The sequence below is a fragment of the Lissotriton vulgaris genome, chromosome 5 (assembly GCF_964263255.1).
Source record: "Lissotriton vulgaris chromosome 5, aLisVul1.2, whole genome shotgun sequence".
Classification (NCBI taxonomy): Eukaryota; Metazoa; Chordata; class Amphibia; order Caudata; family Salamandridae; genus Lissotriton; species Lissotriton vulgaris.
In genome coordinates, this window is record NC_141693.1 from 1,570,017,799 (window position 1) to 1,570,040,317 (window position 22,519).

Here is a 22,519-nt window from a genome sequence, read left to right on the forward strand (position 1 = left end):
ATTGAACAGTCTTCTTTCTCATGCAAGAGAAGTGAAATTGTTAGGCAGACTGTACAGAATAATGCATACAGCGAGAACAATATTATAAAATAATACTGTAAGAGCATTGCTTGGTTTCTAAGCCATATAAAAATACATACATAAATAACAATCACTAAAAATACTCAACTGGTGTTTCTAAAATACGCCTACCCCGATGTACCTAACCTAAGTCTAGTACGAGGGAAGAAGTAAGAATTTTGTAGCATAGGTTTAGTTTTCTTTTGCCAAGAACCTATCCAAGAGTTCTCTCAGGTTCTAATCAGCTCCATACCTTAGCTTAGAATGAAGGAGGTCTGGTATCTCTGTCTCGGGACTCGATTTCCCAACACCCCGCCAGGGGAGCTTGGAAACACTGGAGCTGAATTCTCGGCAGGAGAAGAGACAGCTTCCTGATCAGTGCATCAGCTGGAGGGTCGACTTCCTTCGGCACTTGCTGTAGCGAACTGCGTCGGGCAAGTAGATAGTCGGACTGCTCCGAACCACCGTGTCTTGCTAGAGCAAGTGAAGGCATATTTATACCTTGAAGGTGTCTAGTTTGATGTAAAGTCAGGCATAATAACGTCAGGAAAGAACCCCTAGGGAATAGTAGTTCTTTGCAAAGTACATGAGTTCTTGGACAAATCAGTATTCAAGCAAGAGGAATTTCCCTAACTGCTTAAGCCGATTTTCCAAGAAATCGTTGTGACGTTTGGTGCGGGTGGAAGTAGCCATGCCTGTATTTGTATAAGGGCTTGATTTTTATGCCTATATTGGGGCAATGTGATTTGTACCTATATAAGGGTTTAAATCTGGAAAATTCATGCAGAGCCTAAAATGCCACACAACACCCACTCCACTTTATTATGTACGACATTACTAAGTCCTAAACACATAAAACCTATCTAAACATGACGTGTTAAAACCCACCCAAAATACATAGAAATGCATTGGTACTGGTTGTACATGAAAAGAGCATATGTGCTGTACGCAAATAAAGGCAATGTATCATTCAAAGCATATGATGTGAAATTGGAAATGCTATCCAAATGAATCATGAAAATACATTTATAAAATGGCTCTTAATTACAGAAAAAAGTCGAGACCATTCCATGGCAGAATATATAAACTGTTTGAGGGAGGACAAAGGTCAAATACTGTCTTTTGGAAGTTTCTCAAAGAATTCTAGTTCTCTATGAATAGTTTTACTTTAAGCAGATTACTCTGTACCAAAAAACGTAAAACTACAAATTTGGAAAAAGTCAATCATAGAAAAAAGAATTCCAAAGTTAAAACATTGTTTTGAAAAAATGAAGGTCGAATTCAGAGTCTCCCAGAACAGTGCATGCCAACTTAAAAGTCAGTGTTATTGTTTGGGGAAAACATCACGTCTTCTAAGTCTGTAAAGAATTCGTCAACCATTGTAGGTGAAAGTTGGATTACCTCGTTAAGAAGATCAATTGTACACAGATGCAAAACATCGCCATCAGCGCTAGCCGCATTAGCAATGCTGGGATTGGTAGGTACCTGTGTGCCGCTTTCCTCTCGTACTTCAGCAGTAGCATGTTGCGTCTGTGAGATCTCAACTAATGCTGTCATCAGGATGGGTAGCGGCTGGGACAACACTGTGCATGAGCCTTTACTGGTCCAAGCAAAGTATCAATATCCGCTGGCAGGACTGATGGTAGTTTAAGACAGCTGTCTAATACGCATTCTTCTCCACATAGCAGGCACCGTAGAACAGGTAAGATGCAATCTTGCCAGATTTGTCTGAATGATAGAAACCATGTGGTATTCAGCTCTCTTAAACAAGTTAATCCCAAAATTTGGATTATGCGCTCACGACACCTCAGCTCCAGAAGAGTGTTCTCCATGGTGAATTGAATGTCGCTGGTGATTTGGCTTGCCATTTCGGAGCAGTAGGAGCAAAAATAGTATTCCTGCTGCGAGTCCCAATACTAGAGGTAGTCCGCCAAACACAGAGTGCACAAAGTTTGGAAATATTCCTACGACTGCTTGAAAAGGTGCTAATAGTCCCAAAAAACTGTCTTAAATACATGTAAAATACCACTCGTATCAGACATGTTTAAGATACGACTTAACATTTCTGAGAAATGTACAGGCCAGTCTGTGGATAAAAGGGCATGTATCTCTGCAGAAGTCCTTGCAAGTTGCAGATCATACGTCTCTTTGGACGAGGTCAGTGGCACAGTTTTCTGTAAAAGAATGGCTTTCATTCTGCTTATAGTATCAATTCGTATAGAAGAGATGTTCAGTGAAGGCCATAACGGCGACTCCCGTCTGTCTTGGTTTTAGGAAACAATGCTTGCATACATCAAGTGACCCTGGCTGACACAGTTATGAGATAGGCTATTCCTGGCAACATGCCACAGCAGCTGTGATCATTCAACATAAAATAACTCCCATTTGAAAATTGCCTAAAAATTGGATCAATCACCGCAGCCGAAGAACCTTGCAGGTGGCAGGATAAATTGTTAGAGGAACCATCACAGGCCCGAGTAAATGAATACCCTGACATAGGATGGAGCCGCTTAGTGTGTTTTCGCAATTGGTACCACTAAGAAACACTTCTTTCCTCCACTCCAACATCTGTGTGAAAAAGGTAAATCCCAGGATGTCAGATGTATTCTTTACCCAACCTTTCATACAGGCTGGCTGGTATATGCTTTAAGCAATACTGAAAATGGAAAATCGTAACAGGCAGAGTGATTGTACCGTGTATTATCCATTCTGTTGCTGGCTTCCCAGAAACAGTTAATGGCAATCTTTCCAGTTCTTCTATGCTGAGCATCATACGGTCTGCTTCCCTCTGTGCCAGTGACATTTGTTTCTCTGTAAGGTTAAATTCAGAAAACAATGATGTGCTGTTGATTAGACGCCATGGCGCATAGCCAGAACGAAGGTTTTGTAACGTCCAGCCTAAAAGCATTATAGAACTCAATTGTGATTGAACATGCTGTAGCATGACCAAATCTTGTTCCATTATGTCTATGACAGAGGATACTATGCTGTCCAAAGAATATATTCTGGATGACAGAGTCGTTAACCCATTGTCAGCTACAGAGAGAGATTTCTCCAAGTTAATACAATCAATTTCTCGTATTCATTCCGCAGTCTCTGCTTGTGTTTTTTTCCTTGCTTCATTATAAGCAGCATAGATACCTATGTATATGAAACATTTATGACGTGGTCTAGTAGGTCCTTTTAAGAAGTCCCCTAAGTCAACGCCATCTTTAAGTAAAGATAAGTGCTGTTTCACTTCTTTCAATGTAGATTTTTGTATCCACTCAAGGCACAGCTTTCCTGCACTGTATGATGTTATTATCCCTGGATGTTGTCTTTGGACATATCTTGGATCTGGCCTAGTGAATGTGAACCCTTGTGTTTTATTCAGGAATCTATCTTGACAGTTGTTTGTGTCCGTAGTTCAGATTAACCATTTTTTCCAATCAGGATCTGTTCTGTTTTTAAGTAAAATAGTATTCATGTCTACCACTCTCTCTGTAGTATTTTTACTATCAGGTGTAGGTGTAGGTATGGATGGTTGATTTAATTCCTTTATCTTTGCTAAGCCCAGACAAGATGTCTGTTGAACCGTGTCATTTAAAAACATTATTTGTTCAGGGATGATGCAGGCTCTAAATAAGGCTTCTAATCCCTGCACCTGCCAGTCTTTTGTGCCACAGACAGTTTTTGTCTCATTGTTGTGTTTCCAAAAGTCAAAACCCAATGTAGACAGCTGAGCATAAAAGGCTGCAGAATAAATTTGCTTAGTGTTAGTCAACATATTTTTCATTCCTGTCTTATTAACATTTTTAGAATGTTTCTGGATTAGAGGTATTAAAACCTGTAAAGTATTGAAATTTATCATAAAATGTTTTTGAGCTACCCTTTGGTGGCGTAGGACAATGTTCCCATTGGTTACATTTCAAAACATTTATAGGGCTTGCAGATTTGCCCAAGAAATGATGACCATAGTGATTATAACAGTACATTTGTTCATAATCTGATGAACCTTCTAAGCATTCATGGTTTATACATTTTGCAGACATTTCTAAGTCTGACATCATATTATTAACAGTCTCAAAGTCCCAATCATCAGAAAAGGTGCTAGATGAAACAAAGTCACTCAAGGAAACCTTGAATTGGTGTAGAATCTTCAAAAGCTTTGCAGGATCAAAGATGTCATAATCAGTTCTGTCCCAAGCCATACCACCAGGTATAGGAATGGCTGTGATGTTCACTGATGACAAGTCTCTTTGTTCACGATGGGATGATTTGTGTGGCTTGAGTAGTAAGTTGATGTTCTTACTTGCTGTGTCCTTTTCAACATATCTTCCATTTATTAGCATTCCGAAGGTAAATACAAGAGTTAACCGAAGCAGAAGAAAAAGTACACCTAAAACAATCCATAGTTCAGGCCATGGTGAAACCAGATAAGTCTTTTCCAGTCGATGGAAGAGTTCTGTTACTTGTTCTTTAAAAGATCTTTTAGCTGGCATTGTTTCAGGTTTGCTGGGATCCTCGAAAAACGTATCAAAGTTAATGAAATAGCCAGAGGCAGTTCTGCCAATTGTAGGAATTGGATCAGGATTTGTTGAAATCGCTGGAACCACTTGAACACTTGTCATATTTGTATAGTCCGATGCTATTTCATTGTAGACGGGTGTTTCTTGACGAACTGTTATTTGGGTCTCAAGAGGCACAAGTTACATTGCTTAGTTGCATAGTCCTTTGTTTCGTACTGCAGATTCTTCAAAGGTGATGAGTCTCTCAGTTTGAACCTTATGGATAGTAGCTAGATTCGGTCGTCTGCTACATCTTTGGAATTCACTTGGCCTACTACTTATTATCGGCCACATGATGTGGTTTTACCAGGTCGATGGACACAAACCTGTTCTCCTTTCTTCCAGCAAAGGGCGGCAGTAGCATTGTTCTTTTATCCATGGACTGCTAAGACAGGTACTGCTTGTCTGTATGAAGGCCAAAATTCCTTCTTGTCCGCTATCTTTTCTCTGACTAGATCCCCAGTCTTTGGAATCCAGGCAGACCTTGCTGGGATGGATGGTTTCTCTTCAGTGGTTTTTGGCTACAGGAGTACATTACTCTGTGCGAACCGTATTTCATTTATGTCCTGTGTAACAGCTAAACGATCTTTGATATTAAAGGGTTTTTGTTCCACCACTGAAGTGTGACGATGAAGGTCCTGGACAATCATTCTAGAACCAAATAGGATTTCATATGGAGTGATTCCCCCTAGAGAACTCCTTGGTAGGTTGTTAAGACTACGTTGGGCACATATTAGATGTCTGACCCACCCATCACCCGAGCCTAATACCCTAGCTGTTATAGATTGCTTTATGTCCCTGTTTTTCTTTCTACTACCGAATTTCCCTCAGGATGGAATGGACTAAAATACCGCAATGCAATGCCCAGATTGGCCATGGCCTCCTTGTAAGCTTTGGAGCCAAACGCAGGACCCTGGTCAGAATGTAGTGTGCCGACTGCATATGCACCGATAAAGACTCGCAAATCATTTATAACAGTTTGGGCATCAGCCGAGCACCGAGGCCACATCCAAAGAAATCTGGAGCATGAATCCACTGCGACTATGATCTATTTATAGTTACCATCCCTCTGTAGGAGACCGCAGTGGTCCAGGTAAACACAAGCTAATGGTTTATCTGAAATTAAAAGGGGCGTCTGCGCAGGGCATTTCACTGTAGAGACTTTCATCTTTTGGCAGATTTTAAATTCTAAAACATAGGGCCATATTATCAAAACTGGGCAATAAAATCATCGCCGCTTTAGCGGCAGTTTCCTGCCGATAAAGCGGCGATAATTTTATCGCCCAGTCTTGATAATATGCCCCATAGTTTCTTGTTTGTTTTCTCATGTGCGGCCACCAGTATCCCTGTGGAGAAGTGTGGCTCACTGGTTAGAGCAGGCAGACCCTGAAGCAGAGGTCAGACCCGGGACCAGGGTTCAATTCCCGACGCAGCAGGGTCTTGAGCTCAAATGTCCATGGACTTGATAATTCTCACTTCGGTGCCTGACCTAATCATGGGTTCACACTCTGCAACTCTGAGCATTAAGCTTGCTTAATCTCCACAACGGCCCCCCGCAGCGGGATGCCTGGCTTTCACCTTGGGGATGCCCTGTAGGGGCTATCTCACAGGGAAAAGCCAGGACGGGTTCCCAAGGCAAGCGCGGAGATACCCCTTCCGGGGTCGATTCAGGCGCTATATAAGAAACATAATAATAATGATACTGTGGGGAAAACACCTGCATGTGCAGAGGCGAGCCCTTCATGTGCTGCTAAAATAAGTCCTAATCTATGTTCCATGTTTAGAATTACTCTATCCCCCACTCCAGGAATTCGAGCAAACGATACATTATTTGCATCAGTTATGTATGAGTACTTGCGTGAAAAGTCTTTTGGTAATGTTTTACCACTGTCTTTCCTTGAAGCATTGACAGCTTGCATTATTTCGCCGTCTATTTTCATTTTTGAACGAGTGATTGCAGCTAAGGAAGCCGTTTGCACAGCTGCCTTTGCGCATTCTTCAGCCAATGAATTCCGTGCAACGTGAACGCCATCACGTTGATGACTCAGTGTATGTATCACGTGAGTCTTTTGTAGTTCTTTCTGTAATAGAACTACCTGTTCCCAAAGCAATTTATGCTTGATTGAGCCACCTTTTGCATCTTTGAAACCGTTTTGAATCCAGTTCTGCAAGTATTCATTGTAGGATTGGACACCATATTAGGAATCGCACACTATGAGTGGGGGGAATTTGTGATCAGTATTTTCAAGCGCCATCTTGAATGCTTGCAGTTCAGCTCGCTGAGCTGTACACTCTCCTAGAGATTGAGTTTTTGTGACCATTGGTCGGAAGTTACCATCTCGCCAGCGACCTTTAACGATCGCGCATGCAGCACTATAAGCTTGTTTACCCCCAATTGCGGGCTGTGCTGAACGGTCTGTATAAATGATACATTCATACTTTTCTAGAGACAGAATCTCAGTAGGCAGAGGACATTAACCCAAGAGAATTAACCCATTTTTTCCATCTTGGATGTAAAACCTTTGCATTTGGAATGCTCGCTTTGGTCACTGCCTCTAAGGCAGGTACAGGAGTAACGACCATTGTGCGCTTACCCTATGCAAGGGCTCTCTCTTTTGCTACTGCAATTTGAACCGCTGTCAGAATTTTTTCTGTAGAGGTAAATTTCATTCTGCTTGTGTGTACAAGTATGATTTATAAGCTATGGGTACTTTTTCTCCTTCATTAAAGGTTCAGTATGTGAATCCGCATGTTCCTGGAATTATTCAGATCACTAAGTTGAGTACGTTTACGCGTGTTTGTAAGTGTGTTATTGCCAACATGTCCGCTTGCACTGAACGCAAAATTTCTGTGTGTTTTTTACTCCAATTAATTGTTTTAAAATCAGGTTTGATTGGTTCATGGAGAGGGTTAACCCTTTCTGCGTAATTTTGAATGTAAGTTCTTCCGAAATTTAGGAAACTTAGAATCAACTGTAAGTTTTTTTGCGTTTTTGGAGGTTGGAGCAGCGCACACTTTTCTAAAATGTTGGCTGCCAGGCTTTCACCTTCACTTGATAACACGTATCCTAGAAAAAGGACGTTGAGGTGGGCAATTCTCGATTTCTCAAAATTTTATTTATACCCTTCAGAGGCGAAGCCCAATATTATGGTGTTCACCCTGTTCAAGTGCCTATCCAAGTCCTCGTCTGTTAGATAGATGTCATCTACATATGTTTGTAGTAACTCTATTACTCTGGCTGAAAATAACCCTGGACTATTCTTGAATCCCTGGGGGAGATGACAGAATTGATGCTGTGTCCCCATAATTGAGAAAGCGATCTAATACCTACTTTCTGGTGCAATGTTTTGACAAAAGAACCCCTTAGAAATATCTAATGTGGTTGTATATTATTTATGCACAATATTATTCATTAGTGCTGCACTGTGTGCATTTTGTACTGCAAAACTTTTGCAACAAGAGCTTAAATGCCTGTAGTCCAAAACTAGACGATATGTATTGTCTGGTTTGGAGACAGGAAATAAAGGACTGTTCATTGACGAGGTGCATGTTTCAATCACCCCTTGGTATTCAAGTTGATCTAAGATCCCCCTGACCTGTTTTTTAGCTTCTTGCTTAACTGGGTACTGCCTTTGTGCAGTTGGTTGATTTTTTAACTGGATTTTTTGATGAGGACAATCCTCATCTCCTCTTACATGATGTTTATATAAAGCAGGAGCCTGGGCTACTGCCCATTTCCTGGCATTGGTATATTTTTTATGAATTGGAATATGATTGGAGAAGGCTGGCATAATGATGTCTTCGCCATGTGGGCACTCCCTGACAAATTCAGGTGGCCAGTCTTTTTCAGCTAGAAGAATGTCATAACCCTGAAAGAGGGTCTCCCAAAAGAGTGCTCTTATTTTTCTAGTTATGTCCCCCTCCATCTGGAGTGTTACTTCATATAACTTGTGTGGTACACTAACCCTGGTGTCTGCAGTTTCAACTTGAATGCACTCATTCAAGTCCACTGTCTCCAGATGCTCCATCAAGATCTTGCGAGCTATGGTGACTTCTGCTGCGCTGTCCAACATTGTTTGAGACCACTCCCCGTTCTTGAGTTGTGTCCTCAAGATCCTCGGCATGTCTGATTTTTAGACCTGCTACCTTCTTTTTGGTGAACTTAGTTTTCTTATTTTTTCTTATTTTTTGGAACGTGTTGATTGTCTTTGGACTTCATGCGTTCTTCCTTTTATTCTGCCTGTCCTCTTCTTTCGGATATCTGTGATGAAGTCTGAAAGGTACAAGAGGAACTTGTACCAGTATCTTGATTTCTATCAGGTTTTCTCAAATTATTCCTATTCCTGAGGTGATACCTCCTTTCAGAGGGCTCCTTTTGAGGAGACCTACCTCTGGATTGAGAACGCTTCTCTTTAGAAATTTGTTTAGGAAGAGTGAGAGTGTTTTTAATAAAGACCTTTTCAGGACTTTTAGTCAGTTGGGGTTTCACTGGTTTACCACCCAAACTGCCTCTACCTAGTTCTTCATAGGATTTTTCAATTATTCTGGCTAGTTCTTGAGGTTGCTCATTTACATCAAAGTCTCTCAACTTCTGGCGGAGTGCCACGGATGCTGCTTCACCTTTAATATTAGCTAATATTATTGTTGAGACCTGTTTGAAGTCCTTTAGTAACTTCATACCCAGATTTAAAGCAAGCTCTGCCCCGTACTCATTTTGAATCTGTTTCAGGACGTCTGGTATAATCGCCATAGACGGAACACCAAGTGTTTTAGTGTAGATTGCAGCAAAAACTGTACCCCAAGTGTCGCAGTCTTCCAAATGTGGTACAATCCCCATTGGCAAACAGATTGTTAGAATTCTGTGTTTCTCATGAGGGGTAGTATCAGGAAATATTGCCTCGATTTGAGTAATTTTTTGAGCTATCCAGAATGGAATTTGTTTCCTTTTTGAGGGCAATTTACCAATGACTGATTGTATAGTCTGCGGTGTAATTTTATTTGTGTTCCCCTGGTAAGGGGTGTGTTGTGGAATCCTTATAGGAGGTTGGACTGTTAGCATCCGCATGACATGTTGAACCAATTGTCTATGGATTTTGATTAATTGTTTTAGTTTTGCTAATAGTTCTGCACCTGACATTTCTACAATGGCAGGATGTGGTGTATAGCAGGATAATACCGGCCATGTTGCTCCTGGTCTACCTAGTGGACCGAGCCTGGTAATGTGATTTTGATGTTGTAGGGCACCTTTAAACCAGAGTGCGTGCTCTTGGTAAGTTAGTGGAATTTCAATATCCTTGAAAGGAATGTATTCGGTTGGATGTTCCTCTTCTTTGTAGAAGTGAAACACATGTGTTACTGGATTTGCTTCAGGGAAGATAACCCATGAGTAGAATACCTCTTTCTGTCGATATTCATGTGCCTCTATGAAAAAGTTATCCTACCACCTCTTGATGCCAGGTAATTTGTTATAAGTTTTATAGTGATGGTTTTCCTTAAATTTTCCGGGATGATTATAGCATCCATGTCTGCCTCATTAAAGCCTGTTGTGTCAAAACCTGGTACGGCATTATTGCCGTCCTCGTTTTCAGTCATTTTGGTGGTTGAAAGTTTGCAGAGCAAGTTTCAAGGAAACAAAGATGAGGTGCACAATATTTTGGAACACTGTATCCTTCAACGTTGAACAAACCAAAAACGAATACATAGGTTTTTCGTCCTACTCAGTTATGGCGGATATTTTATCCTTTTACCCACTCCACAAGTCTATAGGAGTATTTTACGTGAAAAAGGGTTCTCTGAGAAAAGCACGAATAAGTTACTTTTAGTATCTAGCATTAAATTTGTGCCTTACCAAACGTTGGGTGCCATGTAGTGTAGTACCTATATTCCCAATACGCTATGCGCATTGTAATAATATATTCTATAGATTAGACGTAGTACTGGGATCAACTAGGTCTCTCTCTAACATATTAAACTTAATGGTGATTGCCAGCTAGCTCAGAGGTCACTAGAAACTTTCTCGAATTCACAAGAAGGGATTTGTTTCTGACAACCGCATAAACATGACAACTTTGTTTCCCATGAATAAGAAATATACCTCTAGAGTCGTGGAAACAATAGATAAGTATTTCACTTAGTCAATCGTGCATGCTTTGTTTCTACAGAGTTGCTGAGAAATAGAGAGATGGGCATTTTCAATAAAAAGGTTTATTGTACAGTCTTCTTTCTCACGCAAGAGAAGTGAACGGCTAAAATCGTAAGGCAGACTGCAAAGTATAATGCATACAGCGAGAATAATATTGTAAAATAATACTGTAAGGGCATTGTTTGGTTTCTAAGCAATATAAAAATACATACATAAATAACAATGATTAAAAATACTCAACTGGTGTTATTAAAATACGCCTACCCCGATGTACCTAAACTAAGTCTAGTACGAGGGAAGAAGTAAGAATTGTGTAGCATAGGTTTAGTTTTCTTTTGCCAAGAATCTATCCAAGATTTCTCTCAGGTTCTAATCAGCTCCATACCTTAGTTTAGAATGAAGGAGGTCTGGTATCTCAGTCTCGGGACTCGATTTCCCTACACCCCGCAAGGGGAGCTTGGAAACACTGGAGATGGATTCTCGGCAGGAGAAGAGACAGCTTCCTGATCATTGGATCAGCTGGAGGGCCGACTTCCTTCGCCACTTGCTGTAGCGAGCTCCATCGGGCAAGTAGACAGTCGGACTGCTCCGAACCACCGTGTCTTGCAAGAGCAAGTGAAGGCATATTTATACATTGAAGGTGTCTAGTTTGACGTAAAGTCGGGCAAAATAACGTCAGGAAAGAACCCCTAGGGAATAGTAGTTCTTTGCAAAGTACATGAGTTCTTGCACAAATCAATATTCAAGCAAGGGGAAGTGCCCTAACTGCTTAAGCCGATTTTCCAAGAAATCGTTGTGACGTTTTTGTGCGGGTGGTAGTAGCCATGCCTGTATTTGGTCTGCATGGGCTATGTCTAAATAAGGGCTTGATTTCTATGCCTATATTAGGGCAATGTGATTTGTACCTACATAAGGGCATTGTTAGACCTGACATCATTGGCGTGAGTCTCCCTTCCATTTTGACGGATTGCCTCCTCTGTTTTAATATGTTTTTTCTGGATTTATGCTTTGGGCACTGTGCCACTAGTAATCAGTGCCACAGTGCAAGTGCTCCCTATGTTAAATTGATATACTGATTGGATTCCATGATTGGGTTATTTGATTTATCTGTCAGCCCCTAGTACAGTGCACCATGTGTGCCCAGGGCTTGTAAATCAAATGCTGCTGGTGGTCTTGCAGCACTGGTTGTGCCACCCACAGAAGCAGCTTGTAAAGTGCGTCTCAGGCCTGCCATTGCAAGGCATGTGTGCAGTCTAGCACTGCCAAGTCGACTTGGCCAAGTGCACCCACTTTTCAGTCCCTAAACCTTCCCTTTGCTTCATATTAGACACCCCTATGGTAGGCCCAAGGGCAAGGTGATTTGTAAGTACAAGGTAGGACATGCTCTGATGTGTGTAACATGTTTTAATAGTGAATTACAGCCATTTTCATTTTTCACTATTGAAGGCTACCTGTTCTCATAGGCAAGAATGGGCAGTTAAGATTATTACATTCTTATAATCCCAACTGACTCAGGGAACATGGTATTCGAATTTAGTATGCCTGAACTCAGAATAATGCAATACATCTTTTAGTAAAGTTTATTTTATTATTCTGTGTTTGTAAATACCACTTTTAGAAAGCAGGTATTTGCTTGCCTAACCATTTGAGCCTGCCTCTGCTGGGTTGTGTATTCCTTGTCTGGGTTTGTGGGTGACAGGGCTGGGGGATTCCAGGAGCTAGGCTGGGGCAGCCCGGTGGTGAATAGAGAGATCTTCATCTAGATGGGAGGGAGGATTTGCACCTGGGACCTGTATAGGCTGGCCCTTCTGTCTACAATGCTGGCTCCACCTCCTGTGGCTTGTCTGATGTCTCTGCCCTGCACTGTGAAAGGAGAGGAGGAATCATGTCAACAGAGTGCTCCAGAGATGTATCTTCCCTCCCCTGTGCTGGCTCCACCTCCTGTGGGGAGGCAGATGTCTCTGCCCTGCACAGTGAAAGGAAGAAGAGAGTCATGTCAACAAAGTGCTTAGGAACTGGTTTGAACTAGGCAGAGACCTCTCTACCTTCAGAGAACAAAGGATTTTGGGGTATAAATATTGGGACCCTGATCCGAAGAAATTAGATCACTTCTGGGACAAGAAACATTTCTGCCAAGGAGAAGAACCAAGGAAGCTGCAGGAGTTTGGACTGCCCCTCTGCCAGTGTGCTGTTTACTAGGTTGGCCTGCAGTGGTTGCTTCATTGCCAAGGGAAAGGAGAAGGAACTTTGTAAGGACTTTCATCTACAGAATATTCTCCAAGGGCTTGAACTGTGCTTGCCTCCTGCTGAAGTCTCAGGGACAAAAGACTTCACCTCCAGCTCCCACCTGAATTTCCTTGCTGGGAATTCTGACTCCAGTCACTTGCGTGCCTCTGGGAGCTGGAAGCGCGACGCATTGAGAAGAAGCGTGTCACCGCCGCAGCTGAAATCACCACAACGCCGGAGAATCGAGTCTTCGACGCATCTCCCTTGAAGCTTGTGTTCATCCAAGCTGCCTGCTGTCGCATCACCGGAGAAGAGTGACGCCATCAAGAGATTCGCCATCGCATCACCGGAGAAGCGTGTCGCAGGGCCTATCGCGGCTCCAAAGTACAGAGTCTTCGCAAGGTTGCCAGGGCGTCATTGCATCGTCATCGCATCGCCGCATCAAGGGCGCCATTTTCTCGCATCGCAACCTAATTGTCGCATTGCATCAAGGCGCCATCTTGCGCACAGCAACGGGCCCGCAGGACGAGAATCTACGCATCACCTCCGCACCGGTAAGGCTCACGACGAGTCCCTTACTCTTCGCAAGCATTGAGGAAGGACGCAACTGTTCCCCGGGGTAACGGAATCCGTGCATCTCCCCTTCTGCGAGCCTGTTGTTTACTTTGTATTATGCATCCAGGTACTTTGTCGAGAACTTTGTCGCATTACCCAACAACTCGAACTAAGAGACTTTAATCATCTTTTAAGTAATCTTAAGTGTAGTATTGTGGATTTTTGTCATTTGTGGTCTTGTGTTAAGACTATGTAAAGAATACCTATTTTTAAAAAACCTGTGTTGTGTCCATCTGTAGTGTTTTCACTGTATTACTGTGTATATTCACAAATGCTTAACACACTGCCTCTGAGATAAGCCTGTCTGCTCGTGCCGAGCTGCCCAGGGGGTGAGCAGGGGTTATTAAGAAGTGTAATCCCTTTATCCTGAGCTAGAAGAAAGGGTCCCTATTTGGACAAAGGTGAATACCATTGCCAACTAGAGATCCCCAGATCTAACAGGCACGAATCGGGAAAATTCACTTGGAGCCTAAAACGCCACACAACAGTTTCTTTAACACACCACAACATAAGCTAATGGCATTGTAAATGAAAATGCCTTTTATTTATATTCTAAAAACAAAAACAAAAATAAAAGGCATTGTTATTTGCAATGTTAACAGCTCAAACCCGCCTAAATGAGAGACCTATTGCATTGCAAATGCTTGTCCATTTGGGCTTTAGGTCTTAATTTTTAAATAAAAAAGTAACAAAACCGACAGTTTTAATATTGTTTCACTTCATTGTTCTCACGTTTTAATTTCAAAATTGCAACCTAGATTTGTCATTTGATACAGTGTGCGATATTGAACACTTCATTTTGCCTCCTCATGCCTGTTTCAGGGGTTTCACAAAGGTGTTGATGGTGGATAAGAACACATGAGTGTGAGAAACACCACAGTAACATAAGAAACGGGAGGAAAAGCACACGAGGGTGACAACAACAGACAGCGAGGGGACAAAGGACAAGTACATGAGAAAAAGATCCCAGGGGTTGGGGGAGCACAAGGGGATAGAAGGAGAAAGCGGAGAAGTTCCTTAATGCACTTCGACCGCTGGTTACATTGCAAAGAAACAGACAGGTTGTCACGCTATGCATAGTACTACGTGACACAGAAAATATCAGTTCACAGGCACTTAGTCTGTGAGGGGGCAGACTAAGGTTAATTTTATTTTGGTGGCATAGTTAAAATATCTATCCTCTGGTTTCTGGAGGTACTCTTGCATTGCTTTTGGGAGTGAGAGAAAAAAACTTAACAAAAACCTGGCTACCGCTGGGATGTTCCTAGGAACGGGTGTGTGAATATGCAGTCACTCTGGTAGTACTGGGTGCAAGCAGAAAAGCAGGTTTTATGTATCATGGCAGTCCTCTGAGGGTACAAGGCCGGTTTCAAGCAGCAAGGCAGTCCTCTTGGTACAGAAGTGCAGCCCTCTAAAGTACATAGCAGGCCACAGGTAGCAGGGCAGTCCTCTCAGAGACACAAAAGGTTATGGGAGGAATGCTTGCAACTTGTCTTACCACTGGCAGTTGCTCAAGGTAGCATCCCTACCCATTGTTCTTTTGCTCACTGTTAAAAATGGGGTTTCTGCTTGACTGGGAGGGAATCCTGGGCAAGCAGCACCCACAATCCTAGTCACGGTAAGGCACAAGCAAACCCCAAAGAACTTGTGCTCACCATTTGGTAACTTGGCACAAATCAGGCAGGCTTCACTTCAAGGCAATGTGTAAAGTATTAGTGCTATACTTCAAACAGTAAAAACTGTGAAAACACAACAGAAAAAAAATTGCTCGCCAGATTTTGAAAATTTAAGTAGATTTAATAAATAAACCAAGACCGAAACAGCAAAAATCCAATCAGGGAAGCCAGAGATATTGAATTTCAAAATGTTAAGATAAAATAGCATCAAAACGCACAAAGCACCAAGGGATATCTGGACAAGCCAGAAGGGGCAAAGTCACAAGTTCAGGCCGACCCCGATGGAGCACGGACCCGCCACAAGGACCCATTTAGGCCTGCTAAACAAAGTACCTTAAATCCTGGTCACAGACAGTTGCGTGGATCCGAGGTGAGGAAGCGTTGCGCAGTCGAAGTGATGCATCGGTTCTGAGATGTGGTGAGGCTGGTGGTGTGAGGGGAGACTGCTTTCGATGAGGGATGTGACAACCTGGGTCAGAGATGTGCTGCTGTCTGCCATGCATCAGTTCCGAAGATGCAAGGGTAATGCGGACCTTCTGCTCTTGTCCCAATCCATGCAGCAGCAGCAATGCATCAGTTCAGTTTGAGCAAGCACCACTCGGCAGAAAATAAGGTCCAGTTCTGCTGATTAGCACCTTAGGACCACTTCCAAGTGGTCCAGGACTGGGGTTGCACCACTTGGTAGGGTAGACTCACAGATGGCAGAGTCCAGGTGCAGATGTAAGTTTGTTGGAGGCCTCTTAAGTCTCTGAGGCTCAAATTAGGAGGCCAGCCAACTAGCCCTTGAAGTCACTTTGGGTTTTGGGGTCAAGAGATGCAGGTTCAGTCCTTCTTACCCTGACAAAGAGGACAGCAGGCAGCTGATCAGCAATGCATAAGTACAGTACAGTAACAGTTCAGCAGTGTGGCCGTGTGGCAGCCCTTTCAGCAGCACAGCAGTCGTTCTTCCTGGCAGAGTTTCCACAGGTCCATCTGTGTGCCGAAGTGGGGGTGTCTGAGGTCCACTGCTTATACCCAGTGGTGCCTTTCAAGTGGGGAAGACTTCAAAGACATGCCTTTGAAGTACACAGATGTCTTACCTTCCTGCCCTTGCTCCAGACTCGCTGCAGGGGGGTAGGCAGCCCTTGGTGTGTGAACAGGACACAACCTATTCAGGTGTAAGTGAGGCTGTGCCCATTTCCTCCTTCCCATCCTGCCAGGTGGAATACACAAAGTACAACTGAAAACTGTACCCAGACATGTGATCAGAGACAGGCTGCAGGCACCAAATGGTTAAGGCAAGAAAATGCTGACTTTCCAAAAGTGGCATTTTCAAAATTGTAATTTAAAACCTGACCTAACCATTAGTTATGATTTTAAATTAGGATTCCAGAGGCACCAAACAAGAACCAGTGGAAATTATGCTCATAAAATGTAATAAGGTAATTCCAAGTGCAGCCTAAAATAATGGGATTTTACTATGATTACTCTTTGTAATGATGCTTTGTGAGTTACTTGATAGGCTCATTTATTAGGCTCAGTGTTAAGCCAGTGTTTTCATTGAAGTAGGTCACAATAAAGTAGTCAATAAACACGTATTAATATTCACACTTCTATCTATTACACATCAAATAGCTTTGATACAAATGTGTTGGCTCCTTTCTGGCGAAATCACAATAAACCTAAGCCCCTACCTATTGTAGTACGTTTGAGCTGCATAAATCTAAACTACTGAACGCAGAATTTTTTTTTAAGCCATACTATACCTGAGTAATGACTATAGCCCTACCACAATTGAAATGATCGTAGATAAGCCTGTTTTAGCTGCTGATGTTTGATATGAAAATTGTTGCCCACTTACGTAATTGAGCATGTGACAGTGGTGGCGACCCACCGCGCACTGATGAGGGACCCTCCACAGACATGCCATCCGTCCTTTTCCTGCAAAATAAACACAACAACCAAGTGGGTCATCCGGAATAATGATCAGAATAAATAGTACTCTGGTCCCTTGAAGAGAAACCTTGCTCATACCAGCATGCAGGCTAGTAGAAAGATCCAGCACTTGGGGGTCTTTCCAGAGCGAGCATCCAGTATTTACTGACCTCGCTTGGCGCTACACCATCTCTCGCTGTGGCTTCCAAAGTTCTACAGGACCTCCTGTCAAGCCTATAATCTAAGTTTACTTAAGGTAAGTTATCTGTTGGTTAGATAGTTTGGTTTACACCTAAAATAAACTTATGTACATACTAAATATTTTTTGTACAAAATGACCACATAGGACTGACCTTACTGTGAGATTTTGACATTAAAGATCAAAGGTGGTCCAACCATGCATGTGTGGTGTCATGTGATTTGCTGCGTACCACTTATTTTCATTATCAGGCATCTCGAGACAGCAGGTTTAATAAATGGTTGCAAGACCCAGTGTCAGATCTGGTGGTACTGACCTTTCTATATACCTTTATATTTTCTATATACGTTTATATGTAAATATAATGTTTGTCAGGCCACCCAAGATTGCGATCTCTCGGATGAAAACTATGGGAATCCGACCTGGGGTAGGGATTTTACAGATGAAGGCTGGAATGAGTTCCTTACCTGAGCATGTTATTCAGCTAGAAGTGCTTCAAGAAGGCATACTTGGATTAAAGTAATGTAGCGCTGGTACTACACCATCTAAACTTCATACTCAGGAGTAACGCAGATCGGATGCACGTTGTCTGGTGTGAGGGTATTTAGCTTACATTCTTTCACACTGCCCAAGCTCTACACTTCTAGACAGAAGTATTAAATGATATATTCTATACCCAAGTCCCAAGGGGGCATATTACCAAGCAATAGCGATAATTATCGCTATTGCTTGGTTAGCGTGAAAATATTATCGCCGAGCTGCAGCGATTTTTATTGCAGATAAACCTTGGTATTACCAAGGTTTATCGCAAATGCGATAAAAATCGGCCGCAATGCATGAATATCGCTGAAAAGTCAGCGATATTCATGCATTAGCGAGCTAATGCTCTTAGCCATGTTATCCACCTCCCATTGGATAACATGGCTAAGATCTGCTCAGGGTAGGTGTTAGCTTTTGGAGATATTCACGCTTAGCGCGAATATCTCCAAAAGTTGGTAATAGGAGATAGAGATGTTAGCGACTGTTTCCAGTCGCTAACATCTTGGCACGCCCACTTTGCATGTCATTAGTGATAAATATCACTGACATGCAAAGTGGGGCCCAAGATGGTCGCTATCTCCTACTAGCTGTCGCTAACTGGTGTTAGCGACTGCTAGGTAATAGGGAGATCATTTTATCTCCGCTTTCTTGGCTTTTAAAGCCAAAAAAGCAGAGATAAACCCCCTTGATAATATGCCCCATGATTTCCAAAATATGTGCTGCTCCATCTCTAAATTAGACAGGCATTCATTTTGAATTCCCTCAGCGATAGACAGATCTCGTTGGCTTATGCGCAGCCTGACAATCGATTATTGCAATAACTGGCCTTAATACTGTGTTACATTAGTAGCCAGTTAACCTCAATACAAAGGACCCAAATTCCAACCAATGAGGAGAGCGTGCCCTACCCTCCACCCCAAACCATGTGTGTATGTGTACAATATGTATGTGTTAGATCTGTTGAGATATTCATCACTACCTTCGGATTAGGTGAGAAACGTAATATTTTTCTAAAAATAGAAACCTCTTCAATAAGAAGCCTGGCACACATGATGTGCATTTACTGCCTGCACCCAGATCACAAGCCTAAAGACTGAAAGAGTTGCAGAACATTCTCGGCAAAGACTTTGGGGCAGATTTACACGTCCCTTGCGCCACTTTTGAGTAATTTTTAACATGGGAAAAATGACGCAAAAGTGGCGCAAGAGGCTTGTAAATAAGCCCCCATGTCTTTTGAGGTTGTTGAAAAAAATCTAAAGCCATGGATGTCGAATAATCTGAGGTGAGTCAGTCCAGGGCACTCCCCCCTGATGAGAAGAAAAAATGAATAAATACCATTTGGACACTAATACTTGATACACACATGCAGCCCTCCCGCTTCCACAGACAAGTCTCTCTATTTAATGATCAATAGTTTTCTCACTTGTACTGGAAATCTGAGGTGAAATGGCCTCTAGTGGTCTTTGATTGGGCTTTGGGTCCTTTTGTATTGAGGTTCACTAGCTACTACTATGTCAAATATAAGTTTATTAAGACCAAAGTCCTTTAAACATAATGCAATAAATACCATTGAGTCATCAACGTATACTATTACACCCACCGCCCTAAAATAATTTGTTCAATTTTGCAGTTCTTAAATAGCCTGAGAGAACAAATAACATCTAAGAATTGCATTGAGAATAAGAACTTACTTGCTTCCAATAGTGTATTTAAACTATATGTACTTAAAACCAGCTTTAAAAACTTCTGCCTTCCCTTTAGTGAAAATAAACTTTCTAGAAAAATACGTGCATTGGAACATTTCACGCTTATTCCACATTTACGTACCTCCCTCCCAATTTAATTTACTTGCCTTAGCCACCTTAAGGCAAGCATAAAAGGGATATAATTAATTTCTAAATTTTAAAATAGCTGTTCTCATTTTAGGATTTGGTAATGCAGAGATATTAGGTAAAAGACCATATCACCCTGCGCTATAGCCAACGCATGGGTGCCGACGTACTCCTACTCCAGGAGACTCACCTGGTGGGGAACCACTGCCCCTTCCTAGCACACTATGGGTACAATAGAGTATGGCATTCAGGGTTTGTCTGAGGCTCCCAGGGGTGGCGATCCTTCTGAGGCGTTCTCTTCCCTTTGTGCCCACACTGGTAATTCATGACCCGCAGGGAAGCTACATGGCTCTCTGCGGAACGTTGGCTGGAGATCCCCTTAACCTGCTGTCCATCTACTCACCCCATCAACGCTCACAGCGACCTTGGAGCATACCACCGCCCTCCTCATCTCCCTGCCCCTGGGCACCACAATAGTCGGGGCGATTGTAACGCAGTTCTCAATCCACTCCTCGACCTTACAGGTCCACCATTCACCTCCAGACTTGCCCACGCCAAACAACTAATGAACTGGGCAACCTCCCTGGGTATGTGTGACACATGGAGAATTTGGCACCCTCAAGCTAGACAGTTCATTCACACATCCAAGGCACGCCACACTTAGGCAAGCATGGACACTATAAACACTATATTCGTTCCATTCACTGATTGCCAGAAGATCCAAGACATCTGTATACTCCCTAGAGGTATCGCCGATCACTCACCTCTGATCCTTACTATTGGGGTCCCTCCCCACTCGACACGTCCAACCTGGTGGATAAACGCCTGCTTCCTTCAGGAGAAAGAATTTTAGAAAGAGGTGGGGACAGAACTCCAGCAGTACTTTCTTGCCAACACCGGCTCTGTTCCTTCCCCAGGTACCCTCTAGGAAGCAAGCAAAGACACCGGTTGAGGCTTCACCAAGGGCCAACTCAAATGGCAGCGACAAGCCCAGGCTCACCAGATCACTCTGCGAGAGGCACAAGCGCTGCTCCTTGAGCAATCCCTCTCAGATGGCCAGGATGCTACTCAAGAGAGACAACTTGCACGCCTTCGTGGCCGAGATCAAGCAGCTCTCCCTGGATGCCGGCCTGCTCCTCTGGAGATTTTCCATAGCTAGGGTGTATGTTGGGGTGACAAAAATTGGAGGATTCTCCATAGGCTAGCTACATACCCACAGGCCAACTGCATTTCCCCGAAATTGTGGACCTGGAAAGTTTAGCCCATTGATCCTCCTTGGCAATGGCCCAAGACTTTGCGTCATATTACCACAAGCTCTATTCAGTGCAGAAACCCGAAGTATCCTTCTCTGACCTGCTGAGCACTGAACGGACCAGCCTCCCTATCCTCAGCTCTGCCGAGTCCACTGACTTGGACCTCCCCATCTCCCAGGAGGAAATCAATGAAGCGATAACGCATACCTCGTTGGGCAAAACCCCAGGCCTGGACAGGCTGCTACAGGAATATTACGCTGCATATTGGGAGACACTTATCCCACACCTCGCAAATCTCTTCGAAGAGGCCATAGAGAAGGGCTCCTTCTCACCCGAGACAGACCCGGCCACTATCGTGGTTCTCCTTAAAACACAACCCCCGTCCACCATCTGTGTGAACTACCGTCTGATTTCTCTTATAAATACAGAGGTCAAAATATTTGTTACAATTCTTGTCCAGTGGTTGGGACCTTACCTCGATAAGCTGGTTCACCCAGACCAGTGTGGATTTATGCCCATGTGAGGGACTAGACATTTCCTCCGTCGTCTTCACCTGGCCCTGGCACATCACCACTTGCTCTGCCCCTATTTGGCACTTCTTCTCGTTGATTTCTAAAAGGCCTTTGAATCTGTGGACAGGCAATACCTGGTCAACGTGCTGGAAGAGATGGGTTTCGGCCCACACTTTCGCAACCTGATGAAGGTCCTTTATGCCAAGCCTCAGGCGCAGGTGCTGGTCAATGGGACATTATCGGAGGCCTTGCCCATCTGTAGGGGGACGAGGCAGGGGTGCCCCCTCTCGCCCATCCTCTTTGCCTTGGCAATGGAGCCCCTGGCATCCTGATTCGGTCAGAGAGCCACATTCAGGGATGGAAATGGCCCAACTTGGATGTGGACATAATTGCCCGTCACACAGATGACATCTTAATTTTCCTGGCTGAACATGCTTTGTCTGGCCCTCACTGTCTCCGGGTACTACACTCCTTCGGACAGGCCTCGGGCCTATGGTTTAACCCCAGTAAATCATACCTATTCACTTACATGTGGCAAGGGACTGTTTTGACTGGCAGTCCACAATACCCCTCTGGAGGTGATCATTCAAATACTTCGGGATCTGGTAGCTCTGTTCCCTGACAACGCCTGGTCCCTCAACCTCACTAGGCTGGTGAAAAAGGAGAAGGAAGATCTCCACAAATAGCAGACCTCTCCCTGAACCTCCTGGGGAGGGTTGCCCTGTTTAAAATTATGATTCTCCCCAGATTCCTCTATGTCCTCCAAAATACTCCCTTTTGTGTCCTGCGGACTTGGTTTCAGGAGGTAGACAGTATAGCTGGGGTGGTCTGCGAGCCCGTTTAGCACTGAACCGTTGCCTGATCCCGTTCCTCGACGGGGGGCATGGGAATGACCAATTTGCACCTATACTACCTGGTGACCCGCCTTCTCACAATCCATGACTGGTTCAACGGGGGTGGTCCGATCCCGCCTGCAGGCTCAAGCTGAGCGGGCGAATCCAAT

General features: G+C 43.4%; 1 protein-coding gene across 1 annotated transcript in view; it reads right to left on the reverse strand.

Annotated features, from left to right (window-relative positions):
- LOC147716690 (chymotrypsinogen B-like) overlaps nt 1-22,519 on the reverse strand; it is an 85,302-nt gene that overhangs the window by 38,923 nt on the left and 23,860 nt on the right. The window contains exon 3 of the mRNA XM_086923645.1: nt 17,107-17,186. Within this exon, the coding sequence (XP_086779771.1) occupies nt 17,107-17,186 (80 nt within the window). The remainder of the gene's footprint in view (nt 1-17,106; nt 17,187-22,519) is intronic.